The sequence below is a fragment of the Neovison vison genome, chromosome 13 (assembly GCF_020171115.1).
Source record: "Neovison vison isolate M4711 chromosome 13, ASM_NN_V1, whole genome shotgun sequence".
Taxonomy (NCBI): domain Eukaryota; kingdom Metazoa; phylum Chordata; class Mammalia; order Carnivora; family Mustelidae; genus Neogale; species Neogale vison.
The window spans coordinates 39,575,356-39,597,314 of record NC_058103.1 but is presented as its reverse complement, the minus strand read 5'-3'; the positions used below and the strand labels follow the sequence as shown (position 1 = coordinate 39,597,314).

Sequence of the window (21,959 nt, the reverse complement as noted above, 5' to 3'; positions counted from 1 at the left end):
ATTAATTTTGAGTTCTAAGACCATGGAAAAAAATGGGTTTACATAATTTCTTTCTTTCTAATTTTGAGAGTAAATTTTATTCCCCAAAGTCTATGAGGGGAAATTTATAATGTTTTATAATGTTTTAACACTTGCAGTTCCAGTCCATCCCTTCTATTTTTATGGATGAATTCTTTGTTTGGTATCTTGAAACACGATGTTGCAGTAGTTTTTGTCCTTAAGCTTTGGAGTAGATAGATTATGAATTCCCTTTTACGTATAAAGTGATACATACCAATTTATCCTTAGATTACAAAAAAGTTATTTACCGGTCTTAGAAAATTTAGGTAGCATATTTTGAGAGAAAAAATTACCTTAATTAATATGTAGCTCCTACCCTATAGAGTTCAGTACACATGAGCTTATGGAATAATTTATTACAGGGAAAATTTTTTCTTTAACAGAAGTTATTACTTGTTTATCTTTCAAGACCATAAATTTCTTTTAATTTAACTCAATTTAATTTAATTTATTTTTTGAGAGAGAGTGCATGCACATGAGGAGGTGGGACTAGGGGGGCTGGCAGAGGGAGAAGGCAAGGAGCCCCATGTAGGATTCTATCCTAGGACTCTGGGATCATGACCTGAATTGAAGGCAGACTCTAAACTAAGTACTGCAAGACCACAGACTTCGATTCTGAGTTGTTTCAGGAAGCCAGTGAATGAAAGAAGAATGGAAAGTCCTGATAAAACTAGATGATTTCAGAGACAGTCTTTAAATACAAAATGTATAATTACTTACCTTTTTAAAGTCAGCTAATCTCTTTTAATAGGTATTGAAATTCTGCATGAAATAATAATTCCTTTTGAGAAAGAAAAGCAAGTAAGTCAATTAAATATCTTGACAAAGGAATATAAGCAGTTAAATTTTCATATAAGAAAACAAAATCTAAAAATACATTGTTTAGAATGAGAAGAAGGTGGGCACCATTCTGGTTTTTTAAAAACAAGAGAAAACCATAATGATATCTTTGAGAGTGGGTAATGACTAAGGATTTTGGCTTTTCCAGCAAATTTTCCTGTGCTCTGGAAAATATCAGATTTTGTATGAAAAACTTTCTTGCACTCTTGGAGGCCAGAGATGGTCCATATGCTGCTGTTTTGGTTGCTCTGTTGCCAGATGCAGTGAATTAGCAATTATTAACTTTCTCTTTTGTAAGTACTTTATAAATATATATTTCAGAAATACGTAGAAAAATTGGTCATATAAACTCTAAAAGTAGTATGTTAGTTGTGGGAAGTGAGATAGAGAATAGAATGAAGTAGAGCTTTAAGTTTTTTTCTCTGTGTACTTATATATTTGAGCTCTAGAAAACAGTTATTTGTTCTTATAGCAGTTAAATCAGAAAGGGAGAAAGTTGTATAGGAAAATAAATTATTTTAAAAATTCTTAAATACTGTTGAAATCCTTATGATTTAAAGTAGATTTTTAAAAAAGTAAAGATATAGAACTGATTGTGGAAACAAATAATATATCTAATATACAGTATAACTTTTAGAAATACCTTAGTGTTCTGTATTAACTTGTTTTTAAAAAATTTTTTTTTAAAGATTTTATTTATTTATTTGAGAAAGAGAGAGAGAGAGAGAATGAGTGGTGGGGAGAGCAGGGAGAGAGAAGAGAGAAGCGGATTCCTTGCTGCGCAGGAAGCTTGATCCCAGGACCGGGAGGTCATGACCTCAGCTTAACTGACTGAGCCACCCAGGTGCCCCTGTATTGTCTTGTTAAATGAATTATCAACTGAGTCTACTCTCCAAGACCTTGAAATATAGAATACTATTTGTGTTTTGATATTTTTGAGTATTTTTGGTGGCTCCCTGCTTATAAATATCTTTAATCAGTGTAGTTTTATTTATTTATTTTTAAAAAGATTTATTTATTTATTTTGAAGAGGCAGCAGGAGTGGAAGGAACAGAGGGAGAGGAGAGAGAGAATCCCAAGCTGACTCTGGCTCAGTGCACAGCCCAGCCTGGGGCTCAATCCCATGACCTTGAGATCATGACCTGACTTGAAACAGTCAGAGGTTCAACTGACTGAGCCATGCAGGCATTTCTAGTCAGTGTAGTTTTAAAGTATGCTCATTTTCAACTTCTGTAGTTAGATTTCACTTTCTCTAACAACAAAGATTAGGGGAAATGCACCATTCCCAATCTTCTGAATCCTGAAGTGAATTTTCTGGGGTTTTGTTGATCTTGATAATGACAACTGTGATCTGTGTTCTCTTAGGATTTTTTTTTTTTTTACCTTTCTAATATTAGGTGGCACTGTTAAGATAGAAACATGCAAAGGTAAATGTTATTATTTTACTAATAGCCAACCTTAAAAATTCTTACTTCCTTGTGTCCCCTTATTCATTAGATTTTCTCTTTTCACCTCTTACATTCATTTTTAAATTACGTATAGTTTTTTCAGTACTTATTATCTGTCAGGCACTGGGGATAGAGAACAGATAGGCCATATTCCTGCTCTCATGCAGTGTAAATACATCCTCCATCTTCATAAAGGTTACAGAAAATCAGCACATAAATAAATAATTTTCAGGGCACCTGGGTGGCTCAGTTGGTTAAGCATCTGCCTTTGGCTCAGGTCATGATCCTGGCTGGGGTCCTGGGATCAAGTCCCCTCTTGGGCTCACTGCTCTGTGGAAAGCCTGCTTCTCCCTCAGTGCCTCTCTCTGTTTCTCATGAACGAATGAATGAGTGAATGAATTAATAGAATCTTAACAAAAAATTCAAACAATGCTAAGAAAACCGTGATTAGGACTCTTGTAGCCCTCGTGTGTGGAGTTGGGCAAGATTACAACTAGAGGACTGTATATCAAAATGTTTAAATATTAGTTAAGAATTAAGCTACACCCTTGGCATAGTCTTGAGTTCCCATGCTGTCCACTTAACTTCCCAGAGCTGCAACCTCAAGACCCAGAGGCTGAAGGAACTGTTATTTTCTTTTAGCGAGGCTTTCTACTTTTTAGTCTGATTAGTAGCATGGATATCTTGGGACAGGGCAAGGATAGTTGAGTGGTGTGGATCCATCAAAAACAGTGTGAACTGATCCTGTCAGATCCCTAGGAATCCAGTATAGAGAAGCTAGCCTCTCTAGTTCCTTGTTTTTCCAACTTAAGACTTCAGGAAATTCTATACTCTTTCCCAAATTGTACTTCCCAAGAAGAAAGGAGGGAATGCAGTTCTTCTGGTGGATTTGGGGCAGCCAACTTTTACTGATTAAAACTTTCATAAGGGACCATTCCTTCTAGGATTTCTCAGAGCAGAGAAGTGGTGATTTTTTCCCTTTATCCATAGATACTGGGGTACCATCAGTTTCTTCTCCTTTGGCCTGGGGCGGAGCAGGGGTAGAGAAGCCCTCTTTCAGCTAGCACTTCTCCCTTGCAATTCCTCTTTGTTCAGTTGCTTACTGTGCTTTCCAAAAAAAACCCCAAAAAACCTCAAGACAAAAAAACAACTTCCTTATAAGGCTGAAAGAGAAAAAAAAGTCTTTGTTTTAGTGATTGTAGTCTGCTGAGGGCTTTAAAGTGTAACCTTTCTTTGGTGGAGGCCTTTGGTAGAGGCCTTTCTTGCCTAGATCTAAGAGTGTTGCTGGACTGAGAATGGAGGTGACCACAGACCATTCTTTTACATGCCTCTTTGACTTTTCCCTATCCTGCTACCTCTGAATCTGCCTAGCCCCCAACTCAGTTGTTTTAATTCGCAAATTTGTTTAATTTGTAAAATGGAACTGGCATCATTTGGATACCTGTATTTAAAAACTAAGCTCCAGGGCGCCTGGGTGGCTCAGTGGGTTAAGCCGCTGCCTTCGGCTCAGGTCATGATCTCAGGGTCCTGGAATCGAGTCCCGCATCGGGCTCTCTGCTCTGCAGGGAGCCTGCTTCCTCCTCTCCCTCTCTCTGCCTGCCTGTCTGCCTGCTTGTGATCTCTGTCTGTCAAATAAATAAATAAAATCTTAAAAAAAAAAAAAAACTAAGCTCCAAATGTAAATAAATACTACCTAAAAGTTTTTTTGTGTGTGAGAGTTTTATGTAGCAATGATTAATTTTCCTGTCTCTGCTCCCCTGCTAGAAAAACACACCCAAACAAAAAACCACCAAAACGATAAAGTATATACAAAATTGTTCTGGATTTGAGTATTGGCTTAAAGGTTACCTTGTATTTTCTCCTTACAGATGTGAAAGTTGTGTGGATTTACTGTTTATGAGAGGAGCTGGAAACTGTCCTGAATGTGGCACTCCACTTAGAAAGAGCAACTTCAGGGTACAACTCTTTGAAGATCCTACTGTGGACAAGGAGGTTGAGATTCGGAAAAAAGTCCTAAAAATGTAATTGTTATTGTTTGTCTGATTCAATATACAAAGAGGACTTTAAGAATTATTTCAATAATTGCTATAATTATTTACTGATGGAAATATGGAAATATGGACAGTTAGGCAAGTGAATAATTATAAGTTCATCTATGCATTTGTTCAACAGAAATTTATTAAGTAGTTAGAGAATATCTAGCCTTGCTTATTAGAGAAGAGTAGATCATTTTGATTGATAGCTTTACAATTTGTTTATTTACTGTTTGTTTTTTAATTTAGTTAAATACATAATGAGTACTTTCTGTGTGCAAACGCTGTGTTATGCGTATTAGTCACTTGGTACAAAATGAGTAAAATAGCTATGAACCTTGCCCTCATAAGGCTTTCAGTATAGTAGTATAGGATTGTACAGAGATAGATAATAAAGCAAACTAAAACTGTGTGTTTATAAATTGAGAAGAATATTATGAAGTTAGTGACTGAGTGTTGGTTGGGTCACTGATACCAGGTATGGCCTCTGGAGGTATTTAAGTTGAGATTTGAAGTCTGTTAGAGAAAATAATGTTACTAGGGTGCCTGGGTGGCTCAGTGGGTTAAGCCTCTGCCTTTGGCTCAGGTCATGATCTGCTTGTGAGGGAGCCTGCTTCCTCCTCTCTCTCTTCCTGCCTCTCTGCCTACTTGTGATCTCTCTGTCAAATAAGTGAATAAAATCTAAAAAAAAAAAAAGAAAATAATATTACCTATAATTTGTTTTCATATATGTGTGTTTCATATATGTGTGTATGTACATAATATATTCTTTATAGTATCTTTTTCATTTATAATTTAGTTTTTACTCTTTTTTAAAGATTTTATTTGTTTATTTGAGAGAGAATAAGAGAGCATACAAGCAGGGAGAGGGGCAGGGGGAAAGGGAGAAGGACAGGCTCCCCACTGAGCAGGGAGCCAGATGCAGGGCTTTATCCCAAGATCGCAGGATCACAACTTGATTTGCTTAACTGACTGAGCCACCCAGATGCCCCTAGTTTTTACTCTTTGTGAATAGTTTTGGGTTTATTTGATCTGTCCTTTTATTGAAAGTCACTTTATTGTTTTTGAAGTTTAATGAATTAATATGTAAATTTAATGTATCATTATATTTTTGGTGGTATATGTCTCAACCTAGGTCACCAATGTTTTAAAGATTTGTTTATTTATTTTGGAGAGAGAGTGAAAGAGTGCTAGCAGAAGTGGGGGGGCAGGGGGAGAGAGAATCTCATGTAGACTCTGTGCTCAGCGAGAAGTTTGATGTGGGGCTTGAACTCACAACCCTGAGATTGTGATCTGAACCAAAAGCAAGAATTGGACCCCCAACCAACTACACCACCTACGTGCCCTGTAGGTCGCCAGTGTTTTAGCAGCATCTTTCTAGGTATTTAACATGTGTTACTTTATCGATGTCCCAGGCTGCTCTTTTATTATATGTATTGCTTCTGGGAAATAGTCTCTTTTGTTTTTTATTTCTTTCTTAAAGATTTTATTTATTTATTTGAGAGAGAGCAAGATCATGAGAGACAGCTAAGAGAGAGAAAGAGAAAGCACAAGTAGGAGGTAGGGTAGAGGGAGAAGCAGACTCCCTGCCCAGCAAGGAGCCCGATGTGGGACTCAGTTGCAGGTCCTGGGATCATGACCTGAGCTGAAGGCAGGTGCTTAATCAACGGAGCCACCCAGGTGCCCTAGATAGTCTCTTTGATATTTATTTATTTTTATTGAGCCCTTGTCATTTTCTTTCTTTCTTTCTTTCTTTTTTTTTTAAAGATTTTATTTATTTATTTGAGAGAGAGAGACAGTGAGAGAGAACATGAGAGGCGAGAAGGTCAGAGGGAGAAGCAGATTCCCCATGGAGCTGGGAGCCCAATGCGGGACTTCCAGGACCGTGACCTGAGCCGAAGGCAGTTGCTCAACCAGCTGAGCCACCTAGGTGCCCAGCCCTTGTCATTTTCTTATTTTTCACAAGGACATTACAGTATTTACAGAATTTCCTGATCTGGTATTCTTCAGACCATTATTGTCATGAAAAATAGGAAGGTATTTTTTTGAATTAATTTTTAGGTTTCTGAAAATTAGCAAATCTATTTATAAGAAGTAAATTGGGCCCCTAATTTCTTTTTCTTTCTTTTCCCTAAGTTTTAGAAGGATTTAACATATTTTATCATCCTTTCTTGATTCTGTTCCTTCTCTATAATTGTAAGAATTTAAGAACAACATTCTTGGTCTGGTTATAAACATGGTGTCTAGAAAACAGTGTTTTACACAGTAAGCAATAAACTCTCCTTTTCTATATGTCATGAATAAAATATGTGAAAAGAAACCAATTAGATAATATTGAAAGCAAGAGATATGTAATATGTTGAATTTTTTTCTTCTATTGAAGATACAATAAAAGAGAAGAAGACTTTCCTAGTCTAAGAGAATATAATGATTTCCTGGAAGAAGTGGAAGAAATTGGTATGTTTTTTGATGATTGTGTTTTTGATATGATACCCTGTGTGCTTTTATCTTTTACATGCCTAAAAGATAAACATCTCACACAAAATCTCTAATAAGTTTTGTTGTGATAGCTGATGTTTTACCTCTTTACTTTCTGTTGTACTTAATCATGTTTGTTAAATTGAAGCCATACTTAAGTAATAAACGTTTTGTCTCAGGAAAAATAGTATCACTTTTATTCTGCCGATATTTTATTTATTTATTTGAGAGAGACAGAGCACAAGTGGAGTGGGAGAGAGAGAGGGAGAGGCAGGTTCCCTGCTGAGCAGAGAGCCTGACTTGGGGCTCGATCCCAGGACCCCGGGATCATGACCTGAACCAAAGCAAGACTCTTAACCAACTGAGCCACCCAGGTGCCGCAATAGTATCAGTTTATAGATGAGAAGAAAGGCTGTATTTGTATATATCATCTATATGTTCAGGAGGTATTAGAGTAAACACAAGGAAAAAGTACACAGATTTTTTAAAAATAGGATTTCTGTTAACTGTGTATGATGACTAAAGCCACATGGTTTTTTTTTTTTCATTTATGTCTCTGTGCATATAGTAGTTTGAATTAAATAGTTAGAAGAAGTTGACTATTGAGTGGCATTTTTAAATTAGTATTGTTCTAGAATCAGAGGCTAGAGTAATCTTAGCACCTTTTTTTTCTTTCTTTTGTGATTAGTTGGAGGGATACATTCATCAAAAGAAAGAATTATTTTTGCTTTTTTTTTTCTTTAAAGATTTTATTCATTTATTTGACAGAGAGAGACTCAGTGAAAGACGGAGCACAACAGGGGGAGTGGGTGGGGGAGAAGCAGGCTTCCTGCAGAGCAGGGAGCCTAATGCTGGGCTTGATCTCAGGACCCTGGGATCATGACCTGAGCTGAAGGCAGATGCTTAACGACTGAGCCACCCAGGTGCCCCTATTTTCACTTTCTTATTTAAGATTTCACAGATGTTAAAAAGCCTGGAAGTTGTTATACATCAATTAAAAAATTAATTTTTTTATAGCTGCCATAATTCTTATTACTCAATACAGGTATGGAAATGAAACAGAAATTACAGATTGTGGAAATAAGAATGAGACTTAGAGAATTAAACAAATCATCTTTTTTCTTCTTCTCTCAACCCGGTAACCAAGCTGAATTTGTGTTGTTTCATATTTAAAATATGAATATAACAGATTGATTGTTCATTAGAAGATTTATATAGAGAAATGGAGTATTCTGATGCCTTTAACTTCTTTACTAACAGAAAAATCCAGAGAATTTTTTTTTTTTTTTTTAAAGATTTTATTTACTTATTTGACAGAGAGAGATCACAAGCAGGCAGAGAGGCAGGCAGAGAGAGGAGGAAGCAGGCTCCCTGCTGAGCAGAGAGCCCGATGCGGGCCTCCATCCCAGGACCCTGAGATCATGACCTGAGCCGAAGGCAGTGGCTTAACCCACTGAGCCACCCAGGCGCCCCAGAGAATTTTTTTATTTCAACTGTTATGGAAACTTTTCTAAAATATCTAAGTTCATTTGTTATGTCATAGCAAATAGCATGTACAGAATATAACTTAACCTTTTTGTGGAATCTTTTAGTGCCTTGGAGCCATTGTTTTTTCATTCTAATTGTATTGATTGCACTTCATTTGTAATCTTAGCAACCATCAGTGGCTTGGATTTAGTTGAAAAAGTGGTAGAATGGTAGAATTGGGAGTGCTAAGGCAAAGTAGAAAAGTTATGATCTCAACTGAGAAGATAAACTGAAAGAATTCTGTGAGAACTGGGCAAGTGTAGAATTCTGGCTGTATATAGATATTAAGTATAGGACAGGCACTTGGATAGTAGCAGGAAGAAATCCAGCTCGCATTTATTATAAAGGCAATGTGATTAGTTAAGAGTCTGGTCAAGCAACAAAGAGAAAGGAGATTATAGATGTCACAGAGCAAGGTGTACTACATGGTTACAAGTCCAAGCAGGCAGGTAGGATGGCTACTCTAAAGAAATCAATGGACAAAGAAGGTGGGGAAGGGAGGCGGGGATCTTGATTCTAGAATAAGGTTCTGGTTGAGCCATTATTTTTATTTTTAAAATATTTTATTTATTTATTTGACAGACAGAGATCACAAGTAGGCAGGCAGAGAGAGAGGAGAAAGCAGGCTCCCTGCTGAGCAGAGAGCCCGATGCGGGGCTCGATCCCAGGACCCTGGAATCATGACCTGAGCTGAAGGCAGAGGCTTTAACCCACTGAGCCACCCACGCGCCCTGAGCCATTATTTTTAAACATACATATTTTTCTATGGGATGAATTAGTTGGAATGTATGAACAACTGGGGACCCATAGGTAAGACCATGTTTATGTCCAGAAGCAGGAGCCAGGATTGACAGGTAAGAGAAAGACTGGCTATTACAGCTATACCATATGTAATTCTTCCCTTACCAGATGAGAAAATTGTCTCGGAGCATTTAATTTGAATGTGATTCTGCTATCATGTATATTCATGAAGGACTATCTTCAGTTGCAGTTATGTCGAAGCTTTCTTAACCTGCCTCGACTGAATTGACGTATTGGGGTAACTGACATTTCCCAGTCCTTCCATAAAATACACTGATTGAAGCCCAAAACATAAGAATACACGATGAACCTGGTTCATTAGTAGATTTCCTCAATTCATCTCTGTACTTCTCTTCAGTTCATTTGAATACTGAAAGTTGTTTGCGTTGGTAACCAGGCCTTATTTATTTATACTTGTAATTATGTAATTTAATTAAGTAGTTTATATGGTTGGGGGAAAAAAGTACACAAGTGAAGGTTCCTGCTTTAGAAAATGGAAACTGAACAATATAGATGACAAGTATGGTTTATATAAGAAAGATGCAGTTAAAGAAACTAAAGACTAGACATTGGCTATATGTCATTAAGTTAGAGAGGGACTGTATACTTACAATATATGTTTTAAGTTAAAGTATTTAAGGAGTGTGTATGTGTGTTGCCCTCCCTTAGCAGACTTTTGTAAGTAATCAGCTACTAATTTTTTTTTTTAAAAGATTTTATTTATTTATTTATTTGACAGAGAGAGAGGGAGACAGAGAGACAGTGAGAGAGGGAACACAAGCAAGGGAAGCAGGAGATGGAGAAGCAGGCTTCCCACCAAGCAGGAAGCCTGATGTAGGGCCTGATCCCAAGACCCTGGGATCATTACCTGAGCCGAAGGCAGACATTACAACTGAGCCACCCAGGTGTCCCAGCTACTAATCTTGATCCTGCTGGATAAAGAGCCATTCTGATTGTATTTGAAGATATTGATGAAGTTTGGGGTCTAGCCTCTTGGACTTAGACTTTATTTTCTGAACTTCAGCAAATATTAATTGTTCTGTGTGAACTACTTTACTTTAAGGGCAGACTCTAAAGAGGAAAAATAATTATGTAAACTAATAGCTATAATATAATGTGAAAGTATTATAGGCATTTATAAAGTGTTATGGGAATACTGATAACATTTCAGTATTGGGAAATAGAAGTATAGTTTGATCAGAGAAGAGGTATTTGAATTTGACCTTAAAAGATGGAATAGGAGTTTACCAGGTGGGAAGAGGATGGAAGAACATTCTTAGCAAAAGACAAAATTACAGAGATAGAGGGTATTGAATATATTAGAGAATGAGCAAGTAATGTTATAAGTCACTAGAACATGGGGAATGACTAGAAATGAGGCTTGAGAAACAGACTAGATCTGAGTTGAGAGCTTTGCAAGCTGAGCTGTCAGGGTAAGATTTTATTCTATGGTCAATAGTGAGTCAGCAGGATAGTGTGGTAGTGATGTGGATTATTGACAGGTGAGCTTTGAGTTTGGGAAACATTTTTAAGGGACCATTACAACAATTTGGATAAGAAATAATGAGAGCTAACTTTAGTCACAGGGATATAATGAGAGTAGGGTGTAGAGGGGTAGAGTAGATAAAGGGGATGTTTTAGACAGAATATTCAAGGACTAATTTGATATAGGTGGTGAGGTAGAGCAGGCAGGGATGAGTTAAAATTGATGATCTTACTCAGTAGTATAGTATTAATCAAGAAGATAAAAGCTGGAGAACAGGCAGTATTTTTTATTGTTTTGTTGGGTGGAGAGTGAAGCAATGATGGAAAGACTAGTTTTAGCACTTTTAAGTTTTGTTAGGGTGTGGCCGCACCACTTTGTTGTGTGTATTTGCTTTTTTAATTGTTATGGTATAAATAAAATTTCCTTTTAAAATCTTGTTTCAGTAGCTGTCTGCTTTGTGTTTTATTCATGATTTCAAAGATGATTAATTCAATGTCCGTTATATCTGTATTGGCTATCTCTGTTAATCAGAAGTATAAAATGTTAATTTAATGGGCACCTGCTAAGTGCCATACTATGCTGTATTCATATTATCTCGCATAATTTTCACAACTCTGAGAGGGGCACTTTTATTCCTTATTTGCATATGGAGAAGAGATAAAGGGAGCTTAGATTACATTGCTAGTAAATAATGGAGCCAAATTTTGAACATAGGTTTTTCTGACTCTCAGAGCCCATGAAGGTGCTTGCTAGTCTCAGAGTAGTTATTAGTCTGTGTCCAAAACATGGGATGGTAATTGGGGAAACAGTAGGAGATGAAAGAAGAAGAAGTAGATTGGGGCCATATTTTGAAGGACCTTAAAGAAGATTGAACTCCGTTATAAAGGTCGAAGGGTTCTATTGAAGATGCTTAGGCCTAGAGTGAGAGGAATAGAGTTGATAGAGAGGATAAGGAGTTAGTGTTTGAGGATTTAGAAGTTGGGGATTGGTCATTTGGTTAAATAAATTTCATTTTGAATCCTTATAATGTCACAAATATAAAAATTTTAAGATATTGTAATTTTGAATAATGGCATAAAAATTATAATAGAAGGGGCACACATGAAGATGAACTTTCTTACAGCATTAACAATAAGCTCCTTTCTATGCTTATGACAATCTAAACATAAAAATTCTTGTTTCCTTTTGGCCCCAGGGCTTATCTCAAAGGTTTGTTCTTAGTTTCATAATAAATAGATTATTCTTTTGGTTCAGGGTATGCTTATTTTGAAAGGGTGAGAAAGTCCTAAGGGCTCTAATTATAAATTCTGGATGTCAAAAAGACTTCAGAATTGTACTTAAATAACATTAAATCTTTCAGAAAATACAATAGGTTTTTTGTTGCCTTTTAATACTTGAGTAAGGCAGGTCAACATCTGAGCTATACCAGCAGCCAGATAAAGGGGCAGATGATTGTTACAGAAAATTATCTTGTATTCTTTTTTCTTCAAGACTACTATACTAACCTGAAACATTATGGCATGAATGAAGCTTGCTTCATCTGAAAAGTTTTTAAGATAGTACTTTTACTTAAAAAAAATTTGTTTTTCTTCTTATTAAGGGAAGTTATTTGTATTATTTATGATTATAACTTTTATTGTTATTACCTTGGCTTTCCAAATGAAAAAAGTGAAATGAATTGGTTATTTCAGTTTTATTGGGATTGATTATAAAGTTTTTAATAAGCATGAGAGAAAATTGTATACAGATGAATTTCACTTAGGTTTCAACTTTACCTATTTCTGGGTTCTACTTAATAGAAAACTTTGATCAGTAGTACTCTGTCCAGCTTGCTGATAAACTTTGTGTTTTCTTTAACTGGTTTAAATATTCTATTAAAGTTCAATATAGGATATCAGTTTGATTACCTTTACTTCTCAGATTTATAACCAAAAGAAACAAAGATAATTTTTTCTTGTATTTTGTATCCATTTGCTTTGCCATTCTATAGAATTCAGTTCTGTAATTATATTCAATTCTGTGATTATAAAGTCCATTTTAATCTGTAATTGTAAAGGTTAATTATAAACATCAGCATTAGTTTATTTATTTTTTCCTCTTGTGGTAATTCCACAAGTATTTCTTGAGCTCCTACTAGGGCTTTTTTAAAAAGACTTTATTTTTTAGAGCAGTTTTAGAGTCATAGCAAAATTAAGTGGAAAGTACAGAGTTCCATATACCTTCTACCACACACATGCACAGACTTCCCTGCTATCAGCATCCCCCCACCAGAGTGGTAAATTTGTTACAATTGATGAGCCTGTATTGACATATCATTATTGCTCAAAGACCATAGTTGATATGAGAGTTGTACGTGTTGTACATTTTATGGGTTTGAACAAATATATAATGACATGTATCCACCCTTAAGGTATGGTACAGAATAGTTTTACTGCCCTAAAATTACTCTGTGCTCTGCCTTTTTGTCTCTTCTTCCTCCCCTAACTTCTGGCAACCATTGATTTTTTTCTGTTTTTGTAGATTTACCTTTTTTTAGACTGTCATGTAGTTGGAATCATACAGTATGTAGCCTTCTCAAATCAGCTTCTTTGACTTAGCAGAAATAACACATTTATGGTTCCTTCTTGTCTTTTCATGATTTGATAGCTCATTTCATTTTAGTGCTGTATAATATTTCATTGTCTAGATGTACCACAGTTTATCCATTAACCTGTTGAAGGACATGTTGGTTGCTTCCATGCTTTGGCAATTGTAAATAAAGTTGCTGTAAACATTTGTATATGGGTTTTGTGTGGACGGTTTTTAGTTCCTTTGGATTAATACCAAGGAGTGTGATTGTTGGATAAAATGGTAAGAGTATGTTTAATTTTGTAAGTAAGATACTGTCTTCCAAAGTGTTCTGTCATTTTGCATTCCTGTTGGAATGAGCAAGAGTTGTTTTTCCTTCACATCCATGTCAGCATTTGTTGTTGTCAGTGTACTGGAAATTGGTCATTTTAATAGGTATGTACTGGAAATTTTTTATTGAAGTGTTGGGAGTGATAAAGATCAATCAGACCTAGAATCTGCCCTCAGTTGATACTCTGTTAGGTCAAATAGATATGTACATTGAAAATAATTTTATAAGGTAGAAAATGGGTAAGTGCCACCAGTGTGATATCAAACAATATATTGTGGGCATTCAGGGATGGAGAGATTGTACCTGCAAAGTGAGTTATAAAGAAGAGTTGGTGCTTAAACTGCATATAGAATGCTGAGGCAGATATGGATATCCATAGTTCTGGGTTGAGGTTGGTACTAAGATATGGGTACTTTGGGAGCAATATGATCACAGTTTGGAAGTAGGTAAGTGTAGAGCCTGTGCTGGTGCAGAAGAAGAGCTGAAATGTGCTAGCAGTGTTTTTCTGGCATTGAGAGGAACAATACAACTAGTATTGTAGGTAGAAGTTCAGGCTTTGGAATCAGATAGTCTGTGTTAAAATCCTGGTTACAACATTTACTGGCTGCATAACTTGGGTGTAGGTATTTAATGTCTTTAAACCTTATCTGTAAAGTGTGAATAGTAGAAGTACCTATCTCATAAGGTTATTGGGAGGATTAAGTGATGTATTAAGGCCAGATGCTGGACATAGTGCCTGTCATATATACTTCATAGATACTTGGTACACAGTGTAGAGTGTATTCTTCAAGCAAAAATTTTTTTTTTTAAAGATTTTATTTATTTATTTGTCAGAGAGAGAGGGAGAGAGCGCGAGCACAGGCAGACAGAGAGGCAGGCAGAGGCAGACAGAGAGGCAGGCAGAGGCAGAGGGAGAAGCAGGCTCCCTGCCGAGCAAGGAGCCCGATGTGGGACTCGATCCCAGGATGCTGGGATCATGACCTGAGCCGAAGGCAGCTGCTTAACCAACTGAGCCACCCAGGCATCCCTCTTCAAGCAAAATTTTGAAGAGATCACTTGAAGCAAACAAATGAAGCAAAGCCTCTCTGGGTAGAATTGCTTAGTCTTCCCGTTGGTTCTTGAAGAGGCTCTGAGGAATCTGCAGAACTGAGTAGAAAGGGAAAAGCATTAGATTTTCCTTTTTCAAGGCATTGTGGAGGCAGAAGCAGTGAGTGAACTGAGTGACAAATGACATAATCAGTACTTTGTTTTAGTAGGGTTAATTGGTTAAAAGGAAGGACAGTTTATTTCTTTAATAAATATTTCTTCAGTAGCTAGCACAGTGCTAGATATTATTTAATGCATGAAGCAGGGTAATTTTAGTTCTCCCCTGTTGTCACTTGATCATATAGTGTCCTACATTATTACTTAAGTTTATGTGTTTTGGGGTGATCTCCCTAATGAGAGATCTTTAGTCTTTGAACATAGGAAATTCTTTGTATGCTCTCAGCACCTGTGTTGGGACCTGAATAGATAATCACTGAGTTCTTGTTTCCTTTCCTCACTTTTTTCCCTTATGTCTGGATAATACAGAGATTGTATAAAATATGGTCTTTGAGTGCAAGATAAAGTGTAAGTAAAGGATGCTGTGGGGATGCCTGGGTGGCTCAGTGGGTTGGGCCTCTGCCTTTGGCTCGGGTCGTGGTCTCGGGGTCCTGGGATCGAGCCCCACATCAGGGCTTCTCTGCTCAGTGGGGAGCCTGCTTCCCCCCCTCTCTCTGCCTGCCTCTCTGCCTACTTGTGATTTCTCTCTCTGTCAAATAAATAAATAAAATCTTAAAAAAAAAGAACACTGTGTATGTGTATACATATTATATGTAGTAGAAAGAGATTTTTGTATAAGCTGTAAATAATGTTTTCAGCATTTATAAGAGAAGGAAGTTCTTTCTAGTTAGGGAAGTTGGGGAGAATTTTATAGAAAAGGTAGTTTTTGAGTAGACATTTAAAGATTGGGTATAATTTCAGTAGTAAGAATGGGGACAGAATGGTGTGATCAAAGGAACTAGAATAGGAAATGTAGGGGACATTTGGGAAATTCAGACTGTCCGCTTTCAAGAGAGGTCTTTATTTAGGAGAGAGAGAAATAGTTAAAGCTAGATTGTGAGGGGTTCTGAATTCTAAAAGTGTTTGATTTTTTTTTTTTTCCTAGTAAAAGGGGGAAAGGCAGAAGGGAGGAGAGGACTATAGAATGGTAGAGGTGCAAGGTGATTAGAGGTGTGCTTCAGAAATATTAGCGTGACAGCATTGTATGTTATGAATTGGGTTAGAGTGTAGGATCAGATGCAGAGATTCTGGAGATAGGAAATTAAGTCAGAGATTATTAGAAATGATCTGGGAGAAATACCATCTGGCTTGTTATATTGTCAGGGCACTTTGAGAATAAGGACAGCTTTAAAGAGATTTTGGTGGTAGCACCTGCTGTTTGTAGAATGCAAAGGAGAGGGGGTCAGATGAAGATGCTAAATCTTGGTGTCTTAGTATGATAATCATTATAACAGATTATAACAAGGAGGAACAAATTTGGAGGAACAAATATAACAAGGAGGAACAAATTTGGAGATAATTATGTATTTGGCTTTCTGAAATGCACTTTGAAATAGTCTCAGCACTTCCTGGCATTTATTTGGTTGAAACTATGGAAAGTGATGAGATTGCCCAAGGAATAGAGAGGGAAGGAAAGAGGGCAAAAGCCAGAATCATACAGGTTACGTAGAGACTAAGAAGAACCAGAGACAGAAACAGGAAGGAATAGTTGGAGTAGTGGGAGTCAGATCAGTAGAATGTATTAAATTAGTCAAGAGAAGAAAGTGCCTAAGGAAAAATAAGTTATCGATATTGTTAAGTGGGCATAGATACTGAGAATGATAGAAGTTATAAAAGATGATTGGCGGAGAAAGACAACTATCATATGATCTCCCTGATATGAGGAAGTGGAGATGCAACGTGAGGGGTTTGGGGTAGGAAAAGAATAAATGAAACAAGATGGGATCAGGAAGGAGACAAACCATAAGTGACTCTTAATCTCACAAAACAAACTGAGGGTTGCGGTGGGGTGGGGGCTAGGGAGAGGGTGGTGGGGTTATGGACATTGGGGAGGGTATGTGATATGGTGAGAGCTGTGAAGTGTGTAAACCTGGCAATTCACAGACCTGTACCCCTGGGGATAAAAATACATTATATGTTTATTAAAAAAAATAATAAAGTAAAAAAAAAAGAAGATGATTGGATTTGGTGGCTCAATAGATGACCTGTAAAATAAAAGAAGTCAATTGTGAGTGATTGGCAAAGATAGCAGAATCACCCTGCATTTACAAGTGGGTCACAGTTGACTTTCTAAGGGCAGTTGGTAGCTTTGAGCCTCCTTCTTAGTTTTTTCCAGGGACCAGAGTGGGATTTATGCAGAGTGCCTTACGTTGCATATTAACCAGATTCCCTGGTTTATCACAATTACTATTTTCTTTTCTACTTTGTGGTAAAAAAGCTGGAGAGGTAGCTAGAGGGCTATTGTTTCTCAGTTTCCCTCATTTTTTTCAGAGTTTTCAAATTGCATATAATAGAATTGATGATTGGTTTTGTTTTTTTCTACACATGTAGGTGAGCCTGGGTTTTTAACAGTGATTATGATAAGTTGATGTTCTGAAGTCCTTTGGCCTTTTGAGGATCAGATTGGTCTTTAGAGTGTGTTTGATGCCTTACTCAACAAAAAAAGGTAACCCTATGTTGGGTTCCCAATGTTACTTTTCAGATCTATAAGCCTCTGTAATCCAAAAGTCTAGGAACTATTTGACTTTCTCTGTCTGGCTTATTTTACTTAGTGTAATACCTTTCAGGTCCATCCATGTTGTTGGAAATGACAAGATCTCATCTTTCTTTTATGGCTAATATTTCATTGTCTGTATATGCCATATCTTCTGTATCCATTCCTTTATTGATGGACATTTGAGTTGCTTCCATATCTTGACTATTGCAAATGATGCTGCAGTAAACATAGGGGTGCATATATCTTTTTGAATTAGTGTTTTTGTTTTCTTTGGTAAATACCCAGTAGTGGAATTACTGGATCATGTGGTATTTCTGCTTTACTTTTGTGAAGAACCTTCATATTGTCTTCCATAATTACTGTATTAATTTACATTCCCACTAACAGTGGATGAGGGTTCCTTTTTCAATGTATCTTTGCCAACATTTATTATCTCTCTTTTGATTTTAGCCTTTCTTTCTTTCTTTTTAAAGATTTTATTTATTTATCAGAGAGAGAGAGGGGGAGAGAGCGAGCACAGGCAGACAGAATGGCAGGCAGAGGCAGAGGGAGAAGCAGGCTCCCTGTCGAGCAAGGAGCCCGATATGGGACTCGATCCCAGGACGCTGGGATCATGACCTGAGCAGCTGCTCAACCAACTGAGCCACCCAGGTGTCCTAATTTTAGCCTTTCTTACAGGTGTAAGGCGATATCTCATTGTGGTATATTGATTTGCATTTTCCTGATGATTGGTGATATTGAGGAACTTTTCATGTATCTGTTGGTCATTTGTATGTCTTCTTGGAAAACTGTTTATTCAAGGTCCTCTGCTTTTTAATCAGATTATTTGTATTTTTGGTGTTGAATTGTATCAGTTCTTTATAAATTACTTGTATTACTCCTTATCAGATATATCATTTGCAGATATCTTCTTTCATTCAGCAGGTTACCCTTTTGTTCTTTTGATGGTTTTCTTCACTGTCCAAAAAGGTTTTTGTTTTGATATAGTCCCAATGCTGTATTTTGGCTTTTGTTTCACTTGCCTTAGGAGACTTACCATATGATTTCAATTATATGTGGAATCTAAAAAAACAAATAAATGAATAAACAAAGTGGAATCAGGCCTATAAATATAGAGAACAAACTGATTATTGCAAGAGGGGATTCACAGCATGGGTGAAGGGGAGTAGGAGATTCAGTCTTTGAGTTATGGAATGAATAAGTCACAGGGATATAAGGTACAGCATAAGGAATGATATGGATTTTTCTTTAGACAGGTTGATGTAAACACTGTAAAGTATAGGGTAATGGGTTAGTACTTTATCATATGATTTGTATATACCAATAGAGGTGCTTTTGGTTGTTATTCAGAGTATCATAGTGACTAATTTATATATGTAAACTTAGAGGGGAATAAGGCATTATTTTGAGTCAGAATTATATAAAAATATAAAATTATTAAAAAATTAAAAATTATAAAAAATTCTATCTCATTGAAAGCCTATCACTTTTTTGAACATACCTCAGTGGCTTTTCTTACGAAATTATTTCAGTCTTAAGTTTGGGTGCCAGATTATTCTTTACTAGTTAAGCTATACTAGTTAAGCTATACTCTATTCTAGACTATGTGGGAAATAATTCAGGCTTGCGTCCAGCCATGTTGGAGACCATTGGAATGTGAATAAAACTTGTTTTTCTGGGGGTACCTGGGTGGTTCAGTTGATTAAGTGTGTGCCTTTGGCTCAGATTGTGATCCCAGGATCCTGGGATTGAGCATTGGTCAGTGGGGAGTCTCCTTCTCCCTCTGCCCCTACCCCTCCTTGTGTTCTCTCTCTCTCTCAAATAAATAAATAAAACCTTAAAAGAAACTTGTTTTTTTGCTGTAAACTATACCAATGTATGATATTTTTTATTCTTTTGGATAATTTTTCTGTTTGTGGAGCACAGATTCTTTTCAGTATGGATTTTGACCAGTGTAGTAGATTACAGACTTACTCTTTTTACTTAAATTTAAGTAATCTTTTATATGCTTTTAAAGTTAGACTGGATCCTTTAAAAATCAAATCTAATATGATTATGACAAGCATATATCTTAGGTTTTCTGGGGGGTGATTTAAAGGTTTAGATATTCTGTATGGTAGTCTGACAGTCTTATAGTTGGCTTTGAAAACATAGTTGCAGAACTAGAATAAGCCTCTAAAATAGCCAGTAGGTAAAAGAACATAAAAAGAGCTGTAAGTAGTAATCTGAAGAATTAAGTCACTCTGAGGAATTTTTTTTATCTACTGAGGATTTGTATTAAAACTATATTTTATGTCATTGTTTCCTATTTTCAGTTTTCAACTTGACCAACAATGTGGATTTGGACAACACCAAAAAGAAAATGGAGATGTACCAGAAGGAAAATAAAGATGTCATTCAGAAAAATAAGTTAAAGCTGGTTGGTTGCTAAGTATTTTCTCTTTTGTATTAGAAATGAATGCTTCCATATGATCCCTGAAAAGCTATCTTCCTCTAAAATGAGTTAAATTTATAAAGAAGTTAGCTGAAATCCAGATCAGAAATACTGTATATGTATATAGGCACATAGATAGGAGGCACACTGTAGGCATAACAACTTTGATGGCATTATTAAAATATATTCTCTAAAGGAAGAACTGTGTGTATGCAGAGATTTGTCTTAACTTAAACAATTTAGCTGTTATTTCTTTAATACTTGCCTTTCTAGTTTTGGAGGAAAGCAGAAGTACTTATTTTTGAGGTACTTTATCAGGAATTTGTGATTGTTAATCAAAATGATAAAGTCGTATCTGGATCACATAGCTTGTGTTTTCATTTTGTGTTTAGAACTACTTTCTCCTTATAGTCTTACAAGTGTTATCATTTAGATACTTCTTTCCTGCCTTAAAGCTCTCAAGGAATTGACACTACATTCTCCTTCCATTTATACCCAGTGACTTTTTTAGAAAGTTGTCTCATTTCTGAGAGGATCAGTGTGCCATAAAATGACTTTCTTTGCCCAGTAGCCTTCTGTGGGTACATTAGAAAATACGTTCAAAGTAGATAATAGGTAACTTGTTGCACTAGCCCCACTTAACTCATTAATAGAAGGATATTCCTTTCACGTGAATACTTTTTTCATTCAGCATTTTAAGCTTGGAAATACTAAGATTTGCTGTGAAAGAATAATCTAATTTCAGACTAGCTATTTATTTTAAGGCAGAAATTTCTAATTATCTGAAAACTATAGGTTATTGAATAAAACAAATACTATATTTCAGTGGGAATATTTGAGCTGCTTTTATTCATTTTATTCTATTAATTATAATACTTAGCTATGTTTTAACTAAGTGATTTGGTTAGTAACTCATTAACATTTATTAACTGATCATTCTATGCAGAATGTTATACCTACTAGTGATACTGACCCAGGTATTTGGTATTGGCACAAACATACAGACATAGGACCACATTTTCTAAGACAGTGCTAGTTGACCTATATCAGTAACTGGTATCATTGAATAGAGCTTAGCTCTCTTGTGGCCCATGAAGCATGGACTAACTTACATGGCTGGTGTCTAAGATAAGATAGCAACTTGCTTTTCATGTCTCTGTGAATGTTGAAGTCTCACTATGTTTCTAAAAACATCAAAGTTGTATCAAAGAAGAAAAAAAAGTCTTTTGCATGATTAGTCATATAAAGCGATTCATTTTTGATATAGAAAAACTATATTGACATTTCTGCTAAGGAGATCTTGTTTCATGGAGGCAGTACCTATTATCAGTCATTGTGAGCATGGAGAAACTGAATGTGATCTAATCTTGAAATAGAGTCTTAGTGAAGATTACCTTAATATTTAGTCTATTCTCCTTATTTATTAATTGAACTACAGTTGACACAAATTATTTCCATAGTTTCCAGTATACAATATAACAATTCAACACACATATACTATATGCTGTTCTCATAACAAGTGTAGCTATCGTCTGTCACCATACAACACTTTTATAATACTTGACTGTATTCTCTATGCTGTACCTTTTATCTCTTAGTTTATTCATTCCATAACTGGAAGCTTGTATCTTCTACTCCCCTTCACCCATTTTGCCTGTCACCTCACCCCTTACCCCACTGGTAGCCACCAGTTTGTTCTCTGTGTTTATGAAGCTGTTTCTGCTTTTTGTTTGTTTGTTTATTAATTTGTTTTGTTTTTTAGATTTCATATATAGGTGAAGTCATGATATTTGTCTTTCTTTGACTTCTGACTGACTTCACTTAAGTAAGTAGTATAGATGGACCCTCTAGGTCCATCTGTGTTGTTGCAAATCACAAGATCTTATCCTTTCTTTGTGGCTGAGTAATATCCCTCTGTGTGTGTATGTGTGTGTGGGTGTGTGTGTGTAGGTACACTACATCTTTTTTATCCATTCAACCTTAAGTGGACACTTGGGTTGCCTATTTAGAGTAGCCATATCTTGGCTGCAATAAATGCTGCAAATTCTAATGCTGCAATAAATACAGGGGTGCATATATCTTTTTGAATTATTGTTTCATTTTATTTGGGTAAATATCCAGCAGTGGAATTACTGGACCATACGGTATTTCTAT

At 36.1% G+C, this 21,959-nt stretch overlaps 1 protein-coding gene across 2 annotated transcripts in view; it reads left to right on the top strand.

The window, feature by feature from the left end:
* Positions 1-21,959, top strand: part of MNAT1 (MNAT1 component of CDK activating kinase) — a 209,348-nt gene that overhangs the window by 55,036 nt on the left and 132,353 nt on the right. For both annotated transcript variants that reach the window (XM_044231026.1, XM_044231025.1), the window contains exons 2-4: positions 4,217-4,369; positions 6,765-6,838; positions 19,687-19,790. In XM_044231026.1, the coding sequence (XP_044086961.1) occupies positions 4,217-4,369; positions 6,765-6,838; positions 19,687-19,790 (331 nt within the window). The remainder of the gene's footprint in view (positions 1-4,216; positions 4,370-6,764; positions 6,839-19,686; positions 19,791-21,959) is intronic.